This window comes from Montipora foliosa, chromosome 3, assembly GCF_036669935.1.
Source record: "Montipora foliosa isolate CH-2021 chromosome 3, ASM3666993v2, whole genome shotgun sequence".
In the NCBI taxonomy this organism is placed as follows: Eukaryota; Metazoa; Cnidaria; class Anthozoa; order Scleractinia; family Acroporidae; genus Montipora; species Montipora foliosa.
This window is the reverse complement of record NC_090871.1, coordinates 59,958,560-59,968,559: the sequence shown is the minus strand read 5'-3', so window position 1 is coordinate 59,968,559 and position 10,000 is coordinate 59,958,560. Positions and strand designations below refer to the sequence as shown.

The window sequence follows — 10,000 nt, the reverse complement described above, 5'->3', positions numbered from 1 at the left end:
ACTTCTCTTGGTTTGGGTCATTCTACCCTGGTTGCAGCATAAAAAGTGAAATACGGGCCTATATAATAAAGGTACATGTATTATAAATACAAAAGGTCTTTATTAAATGCATAACTGCTCAAAGAAACACTTACTATTTGTGTCGGTTTCTTACATGATTCATTTGTTGTACGAAGTTTGTACAAATTTAAAAATACAACTCATGAGATGTCATGATCAGTAGCAGCTAAAAACTGTAAAAGTTCCATGTCTGACTTGCGCACGCGCACCGCACATTGATTACAACTGATGATACCTAATAATATGCTCTACTTTTTGAACAGAAACAGTATTTTCTTCAAGAATAAAAGTAATATAGAAAACGTCTGACAGTTAGTCTGACACATGATCCAGGTATGGTGTGCAAGTTGGGGAATTATCCCAGTATGGGCCATAATCGTCATCTGAACTATTTTCTTGCACTGGAATGATTTGGTTGGCCGCTTCAAAAACACTGCAGTCATCGTCATCATCGAGATCATCATCATCATCATAATTCAGATCATCATCATCATCATCTTCATTGTCGTCGCCGTGGTAAGTAAGAAAGGAAAACGTGAAGAATCAAGGAAAAGGCTTCAAAAAGAAGAAAGAAGCAAAACGTACAATGACTACAATTGGATACTTATGTATAGGGAAGGGCATACAAAAATTTGGTTTTATCAACGGAGTTGATAATGTAAATTGCCCACCGTACAGAGATTCTAAAAGCTGACGTTTCGAGCGTTAGCTCTTCGTCAGAGCGAATCAAGGGATTATGGGTTACGTGTAGTTTTTATAGTAGAGTAGGAGCTACGCTATTGGTGGTAACATGGCAACGTGAAAAATGGGAATATATTAGTTAAATGAAAAGCGTTCGTTAATACCGTGAGGATTAAGGGTGCCGATTTGAAAGATGAATTTTTGTTCCAGATTCTTGCGGCTTTCCGTCGTACCTAGATGTAGGGAAAGGCCGCAGATAGCCATGTGTTTTTTGGAGTGGTTAGGCAGATTAAAATGGCGAGCGACTGGCTTAGATGCATCCTTGTCATTTTTCTCAACATCGCGAAGGTGTTCGCGGAATCGGTCACCTAGTCGTCTACCTGTCTCACCAATGTATAATTTATTGCATAACGAACAGGTTATGCAATAAATGACATTTGCGGAGGTACATGTGAAACGATCGGTGATCTTAACAGATCGCTTAGGTCCCGATATTTTGCTAGTGTTAACAATGAAAAGACAAGTTTTGCATCGTGAGCGCGCGCATTTGAAAGTGCCGGGTTGCTCGTTAGTTTTGAGCGCGCTTCTGACTAAAAAGTTGCCTACGTTTTTGTCGCGTTTGAATGAAATAAGTGGAGGTTGCGAAAAGATTCTACCAGTCTCGGGATCATTTTGGAGTAATTTAAATTACTAAGAATGATGCTTTTGACTGCGAGATTATGAGGATGGAAAGTGAGGGTGAATGGAATTCTGTCATTCTTATCTTTTTGTGACGTTTGTAGTGATGACTGTCGATCAAATTGTTGGGCGGGATGATGGCCCGCTTTGATCACAGAGACAGGATAGCCACGTTTTTCGAAGAACTGGCACATCTCCTCTGATTTGCTGGAAAAATCGGAGTCATCACTACATAGACGTCGAAGTCTAAGAAATTGAGAATAAGGAATGGAGTTCTTGACATGTGATGGATGTGACGATGAATACAACAAATAACTGTGTGAATCTGTAGGTTTGTAATGCACACTAGTACATAGCACTTTGCCTCTAATAGAAACTTTGATATCTAAGAAAGCCAATGAAGTTTCCGAAATTTCCCAGGTATATTTAAGAGCCGGATGAAAAGAGTTGACGGAGGTTATAAATTGATCGAGTTCTTTTCTGCTGGATGAAATAGCGCCGATGCAGTCGTCGATGTAGCGGCCGTAGAGTTCAGGTTTGGGGCCGTTGTACTGATTAAAAAATTGGTGTTCACCATATCCTACAAAAAGATTGGCATAGCTAGGGAAGGGCAGCCTCGAAAATTGAAAGTCTCTTCTCTTGATCTTTACCTGGACAAACATGGTATCAGCTGTCCAAGGAGCACATTGAAACAGGACAAAGTAGGCATTGTTGTTGCCCACATTGCGAGATCAGTAGTTAACGATGCAATGAACAATGAAGTAGATGATGTCGAGGATGAAGAATCAGATGAGGAATACATAGATGATGTAGTACTGGAGGACATTGGCGATGACAGTGATGAAGATGAATCACCAGATACTGCACAACAAAGTGAAAAAGATGTACATGACAGTGAGGGTGACGATGACAGCGAGGACAACGACAATAGTGGTTATGACGACGACGACGACGACGACGACAATGACAACACTGGTGGCAGCGTAAGCGATGCTGTCAATGAAGGCAACAATAATGATAACAACGAAGAAGTGCAAATAAGTGACATTCTGTGTACTACCAAATCTGGTAGAACATGCAAAACATGGAAAGGACGATATCTTTATTATTGATTATTTTAAACAAGGTTAATATCTGACTATAGGAAAAGCTGAGAGTTATTTATAATCCACTTTTTTACTGTTTTGCCGTTGGGGAGGGTCACAATTTTTTAATTTGAGTTTTTGGAGGGTCATTTTTTTTAAAACCCTTTAGGGGGGTGGGCCACAACTTCTTGGCCAAACTTTTTCTCAATTTAGTGGCCCTCCCGCCCCCAGTAAATAATGACCGGTCCCTAAAACTTGTAAAGAAGTCATCGCGCGAACTGTATTGCATGTCCAGATGAATTGAATAACTTTTTGCAAACGAGGCTTGGTCCTGAATTTATGGAATTTTGAGCATGCCGGAATCATGTAAAAGGCCCATTACTTTCTTCTTTCTGTATGCTTTTTCCTCCTTTTTGAGCTGGCTACGTTGGCCGTTGGCTGCTGTTCTCTTGTAAGGGAGTTATTTACCGTTGATTTCCATTCTTAAACAGTTCCAGTTGTATTGCTTGGTTGGAACAAAGCGAACATATCTGGCAGAGATGGCTACCGGTAACTTGTGGGTTGTAATAGTTGAACTTGATTTAACGCCAATAAGGTGGAATTCCTTCAGTATGAAAGAAGGCACTTTGATTAGCATGAATACCATCAGGTGAAGAAAGAAGCAAAGTGACGGTACTTTTTATAAACGATGCTTTTTAATGTTGGAAGCATGTGGGAATGCGCATGGACAGTAGCAGTTGAAGTGAAGATGACAGCATTATTTACAATTTCACTCGTCCTTCTTCCCCTTAGAAATTGCTAGTATCTGTAGATAGCAGGGAAGTAATAACCTAACATCAAGCTTTAAATTGGACCTTTTGGGGAAACGCCAATGACTTTGACTTTGCTGAAATCGTGATGCTAAATCCGGACCGGAAGGGGGGAGCAAGTCTTGTAATTTTTACATGGCAGTGGAGTTTTATTTTGTCTTTCTGAGGACTAAAGCAGTACTTTAACCAACGTTTAATGCAGATTGTAGGACTGCTGCAATACTGTGAGTTGGGTTTTCGTTTGTTGAAGGTTTAATGTAGGGTGGTTGACACCAAGGCAAGTAAAGAGGTTGGGCAAATTGCTGCGCGCACTACAATTAATTCTTTTATTTGAGGTCAGCATTGAAAACTATCACTATCTGAGCGTGGTGAGCATTTGAAGTTGATAAATTATCTCACCACTTGAATTGAAGCCAGTCGTTGGTGTTGTTGGCTGTTTTTGTCCACCATCCAATTCCTCTTTTACCATTTAGGCGACCGTAACTGGCTTGAGTATTAGGTGAAAGCTGAAAGGAAGCGGTCATTTGGCTGTCATGAATAATGCTTTGATTGATATAACTCTAAGCGCTGTAGCACCACTGCACATGTGTTCTGGAGCTCTTGAAAAAAAAAAAAGAACAATATTTTAAGGAGAGCAAATTACGTTTGCTAAATTCGAGTTTTGCTTCGTATAAGGAATATTAAATGAGACAACTGAAACGTTTTAAGGCGGAGGAGTGTGTCTTGTTAAGGGGATGTGACGTAAAGAGGCTGAAATGGGAGCAAAATGCAGAAAGGGCAAGGAGAACCAAGCAAAGTTAAAAGAAAGTTGTCGTTCTTTTAAAGGAAGAAACGGCTCGATGCTCTTTACGTTATTAGAAATACTTTACTGGGTTAGGTCATGGATGAACGTCGGGTGCGTTGAATGGCTGGGCTATACATCAACATTAAGAGAAACACTCAGGGCGCTAAAACCCTTTATGCATATTCTAAGTAGACTGTAAATGCGTTTTTCGAACTATCGGCGTGTAACAATAGCATTTACTCACTAATTACGAACATCAATGCGTCAACAGGATCATAGCCATCCAGGTCATGAAGTTTACTTAGTTCTTTCATGCAGACAGAGCAGTTGAAAGTGTTGATTTGCTGAAAATAGACGATATTCCGGGGATGACATTTTGCGGAATGTTTCGTTTAGGAACATTTCTTGGTGCTGTTGTCAGCTACTCTTACATCACCGTATGGCTTACTTAGATCTAAATGGCTGAAGGCGATTTTCTGTACTCATGGTCTTGTGCAAGTTCTCATGCTGTGGTCATAGTTTGATCGAAATTTGAGAGCCGTGGAAAAGATTTTTTTTTTGGCCAACGATGATAGTTTTTAACTGTCGATGGTTGAAGGGTTCATTCGAGATCTCTTAGTTACGTACCTCGACCCACGTGACAACGCTGTTTTACTCTGGTGCCATGGTGAGAGAAGTGTTCTTATGGGCGGCTGACACAATGACTGTCAGCGCAGAATAATAGGCTTCTGGGAACCTTACAATGTGAAATAAACAGTTGTCATCAGTGGTAATTGCATGCCGAAATTTGCCTTTCAAAGAAGAACGAGGTTTCAAAAATGAAATAGTCCTACCTGGCAAAAAGTGTTGTGATCTTGAAGACGAGGCTTATAGTCATTCAGGAATGCGAGTTTGTGTTGCTGGGAAAGAAGATTGTCTGGCAGATCTTCATACGCGAGCCAGTTATGCAAAAAATAGAGATGACTGCATTATTTACAACTAAATGAACATTTATCAAGGCAATTAAATACAGACTGACAAGGATTCGCACCAAGTCATGTATGGATTGAAACTTGGTCAATTTTGGGATCATGGTTAAGGAAAGAATCTTTAGAGAGCGCTTGTGAGAATCTAACTGGGGCTTTTAAAAGGCACACGTGCGAATCACCGTTTACCTTACGTAGTTTTGCTGATGTTGAGGTGACAGTTTTCTTGTGTTAGTTCAGTTGTCATTTAATTACTCGAGCAAGATAAACGGTAGCATTACTTACCAAGCTGATTTTCTTGTGTTGTCCATCGAAGTTCTGCATCTCGCGTAAACACACTTTAAATTTGTGTAATTCGATGGCTTCTACCCACACAGAGGCTGCATCGTGCGTTCAGTCAGGTCGCACATGTTCGGCTGTCACCAGTACGTAAGGCATAGAAGCAAAGCTTTTCTGAAATAAGGATTTTCAAAAAAGGTAAAGGATAGGGGTAAAGTATTTTCTAAAATTAAGATAATGTTTATAGTGAAAAGACTTGAAGCACGCTGTCTAGTTCTTTTCTGTAAGTAACCGAGGACGATACGCTCTTGCAGTTGGCTCCGTCCCACCGGTCTGTCATGGTTGTTAGTCCAGCCACTTCATTTATCGGTGCTTCTCGTAAAACCCGCCCACGTAGTCAACGAAAATTCAATACACAACATGATATTATAATTCACAAAGGCAGAAAATACCACAGAATCCTTTTCCAGCGAAAAATTTATTGAAGCAAACAACATATTTGCTCTTAGAGGCGAAAACCTCTTCCTATTTCATTGCGTGCGTGAAGACAAGAAACTCAATCGTGTCAAATTACTATGTACTTCAGGTAAATACAGCTCACTTTGATTTCGTCTCGACGGGCGATAGATTGTTGTCGAAGTCCAGTACTCGTCGCTTTAGAGATTCCTGCCTAGTTTATCCAACTGACTTTCCATTATTGAGCTCCATAAGGGTATATTTTGTTTAAGGATCCACTAAAACGCCATTCGCGTTACATGACTTTCGACGCCATTAGTTAATGATTCTACTGTGTCCACCAGAGAAATCTACGCAGTTCCACTACCCTCTCGATCCTAAGAAAATACGCGCAGAAGGCTCTATGCACAAAGACACCACTTACCAGGGGAGTGACAGGCAAGACTTTAACCGACACGGAAAAAAAAAAAAAAAGAAAAAAAAGAAAAAAAAAAGAAAACAAACAAACTAAACGCAGACCTCGACTGGGTTTGCCATAGGCAACCCAGTAATAAAAAGTAGACCCTCCGTGAGGGTACACTGGGTTGCCTGTGGTACGTGCACCGTTCCAAACAATTTTTTTCAAGGTCATTAAGAAGTCATACCAGAAGAGGCCCTTTGGCTCACAGGTCCTCACACGTTCGTACGACGAAACAGATCTGTCCTTGCGTAATATGTAGCTCTAACAGTGCACGAAATTGTTTTGGTATTCTCTATCATTGTAGTGCCATGGTAGAAGTCTTGGGTAAATAGTCTGAGAAGACATGTGGTTACTAGCAAAGTACTGAACCCAGAAAGATTGAAGAAAATAAATGGGAAGTGAGAAACATTGGCTTCTGGGCTGACATGTTGATAAGGCTTCTTTTCACCACAAGTTTAAGCGTGCCCGCTGAGCATCTGACAGCTTTGTAATGCCGAAGTTCACTGAAGTCAATCCCTGTTCGGCGGGGTTAGAGGTTGATGCAAAAGTAAATAACTATTGATACACAGTTTTTAGGAAGAGCAGAAGGAAGTCTCCAGGACGGTCGATCGAGAATAACATATTTACGACATGAAATCAACATTGATTTTGAACCGTGAATATAGCGTATAAAAAGTTACGATCAGCGACAAACATTTTGGGAGATTTTTGCTTCGTTCAAATAAATCGCCAAATCGAAAGTGACATGGCCGGAATTCAGCGGCGCCGTGATTAAGTTACCGCGGCATGTTTAGTCGCCAAACAGTGAAGCATCTATATCAAATGATGGCAAGATACCGGGTTTTTGTAAGTTTCTTTTTCTGTCAAGTGTTATAAAGTTTGACAATGAAATGAGCGAAGTCAAAACAAAGATCACAATCGCACAACTCTTGTTTATGCAAAGTCAAAATTTACTCTCCAAGACGCGTTCGACGTTATTTATCACCAGGTAATTTCATCATTTTGGAAATGGCAGCTACTTTATTATTTTCACTGATTTTGGGGCTCGTTTTGTTGAAACTCAAGCACGTTTCCAACAGAGTTGTTTATCTTCGTGACTTATGCGTTACCACAAAAATTCTCCCCGTATCACATTTCAACACACGTATGCACAATTTGCTAAGCTCGAAAATTACACAACATGATAAATTTACAAAAGCTGGAAATTTCACAGAAATATTTTCCAGCGAAACATTTATCGAAACAAGCAACATATTTGCTATAAGAGGCAAGAAACCCTTCCTATTTCAGTTGCGTGCGTGCAAGCGAAACACACAATCACAAAGCATATGCAATTAAATAAATTTCTGACAGTTCACATCAAACCCTTTTGGAAATAACCTTGACCGTAAATAATAAAGCATAAGAGACAACAAGCTTTCATTCAAATAATTTTTCACTGTCACATTTCCAATTTTTTTTAACCTTTGCAGAGTTGAGTACAAAATGAATGTTACTTGCCAGTCAAACAGGCAAACTTTAAATAGATGCGAGTTCAGTAAACACTGTGAGACACAACAGAGATCACAGATCTACTTGTGGTGTTCGATTCCTTCTCTGTCTTTGTTGCACCCGTAAGTTACCAGAGAAATTTCCATTTGGTGTCAGTGTTGTACGTAACACCACCCTGGCGAAATATTAAAAGTACAGCTCATTTTGATTTCGGCTCGACGGGCGAAAGATTCACGCTGTCGAAGTCCATTACTCGTCGCTTTTAAGATTCCAGATCTTTATGTTTCACCGCCTGTCTTGACGTTCCATTCTTGAGCTCCATATGGGTATATTTTCTTTAAAGATGTACTAAAACGCCATTCGCGTTACAATGACTTCCGACGCCATTACAGGTTAATTGTGCAGAGCAAGCTACGCATTACCCCAGCCCCCTCAAACCTAACAAAATACGCAAAGAAGACTCTAAGCACAAAGACACCACTTAGCAGGGGAGTGACAGGCAAGACTTTTACCGACACGGAAAAAAATACTAAAAAAAAGAAAACGGAAATCTACCCATTTCCCGACTGGATTGCCATAGGCAACCCAGTAATGAGGATGAGATCATTCGTTCTTTTGTTTGTTCGAATTAATGAATTAAATGGTTGGAGGATAATCTGGGGATCCTATCGTATTGGAGGTAAGAAGAAAGTACTCAACACAGAGATATATTCGTATTTACAATAATTTAATGCAGAAATTACCCTTATAATAACAATCGGATACGGAAACAATAAAAAAATTACGTGAAATAAAGTAATAAAATTATTTCATTTTGAAAGGTTTCAAAGGAAAATCAGCAAGGAAACTATTTACATGTACATAAGTTTACGCTATAATGAGAAAATTATAAGCATATAGTATTAATTGAAAATGAAAACATTGGTGTTGTGTAGAAAACAAAAGATCTAAGATCGACTTCCTTCATAAAGGACTAGTTTGATTTTGAACGAGACGATAATTTGAATTGGAATGCATGATTTATTTTGTTGGTGAGAAGTAAAGTATGCAATTTAGTGGAATTGCAGTAGGCTTTGCTGAGTTTTGGGAGGTGAATATTGTGATATTTATGAAGTATTTTCTGGACGATTTTGTCTGTGCGAACGTGCTTATTGAACTTACTATGATAATAGATAGTGGAGTGAAAGTGGGTTGTAGTCGACGTGTCACGGTGTCTTTTTCGTTCTTTGTGAATTTGTAATGGTAGCCAAGGAAAGGAGTTGTCAGTAAAGAGTTTCGTTGGGTAATCTAGATTAGTCAGTCTAAATAAAAAAAGTTCTCGAATAAAGTCGTAATCGTTCTTCGTTGCAGATAGGCGACTGTAGCGAAATGTTTCTGTTTTGATGATGCCTGTGAAAACGTGTTGGGGGTGGTTGGAAGAAAAATGCGGGTACATGTATTTGTGATGAGGTTTTTGGAAAACCTGATAGTGGACTTTGTGATGCAGGATAGTGCAGTAGTTAAGTGAAATGCAGAGGTCGAGATAATGAACGAAATGCTGACTGGACGTGAAACTAATGGATATTTGAGTGGGATATCAGGATGCAAGTGCTGTGATGAGTGTGTTCGTATAAGTCTTTGAGGTCAACATATAACCGTCGTCTATGTATCTACGAAAAATAAAAAGGTCTGTCGAGTTGTGAGCTGTCAAAAATTTAAATTGGCTCAAGAGCAGCACCAAATCAGCTATTTGCCGTCTATGATAGCTTCCCATGGCGACCCCTTTTACTTGTTGTAAAGTCGTACCCCCAGAAACGAAAAAGTTGTTGTTGTTGATGAAATGGTTGATATTGAGTAAAAGATCGCGATAGTTTGCATGCGTCTATGATGGTGTGGATAGTGTCAGGGTAGGAAATGTTAGTGTAGAAGGAGGTAAATGTTTCATTGATAAAATGGGCGTTACCGCCTGATGACAGTTAGAAGACACTTCGTTTAATCTTGATTTGAACTTTGATTTCTTTAATTGATTTTGATTGACAGAATTGTGCACGTGTTTAAAATCATAGACTTTTCCAGCAATCCGTGAGTTGTAGTCGGGAACATGTCGGAGAAACTATCAGGAAGAATAGTTGTTGCTAACCAATGTAATTCTGAATTAATTCAATTGGATATTGCCACAGAAATCGAATATTATTATCAACGTTGAATCTTTGCATGACTGCAATAAAGATCAAGATAAATTACACGATTTGTGGTTTACGTTCTCCTGAAGT

At 39.5% G+C, this 10,000-nt stretch overlaps 2 protein-coding genes across 2 annotated transcripts in view; one reads left to right on the top strand and one right to left on the bottom strand.

Annotated features, from left to right (window-relative positions):
- Positions 1-2,964: 2,964 nt before the first annotated feature.
- On the bottom strand, positions 2,965-5,373 carry LOC137996181 (uncharacterized). Its single transcript, XM_068841602.1, has 3 exons — positions 5,348-5,373; positions 3,713-3,841; positions 2,965-3,079 (listed from the first exon to the last, which is right to left on the bottom strand). Exons 1-3 carry the CDS (start codon positions 5,371-5,373, stop codon positions 2,965-2,967), a joined length of 270 nt encoding a protein of 89 aa, XP_068697703.1.
- Positions 5,374-8,383: 3,010 nt separating this feature from the next.
- LOC137995054 (beta-1,3-galactosyltransferase 5-like) overlaps positions 8,384-10,000 on the top strand; it is a 28,470-nt gene continuing 26,853 nt past the window's right edge. The window contains exon 1 of the mRNA XM_068840637.1: positions 8,384-8,427. The gene's annotated coding sequence lies outside the window, so the exon portion shown is untranslated. The remainder of the gene's footprint in view (positions 8,428-10,000) is intronic.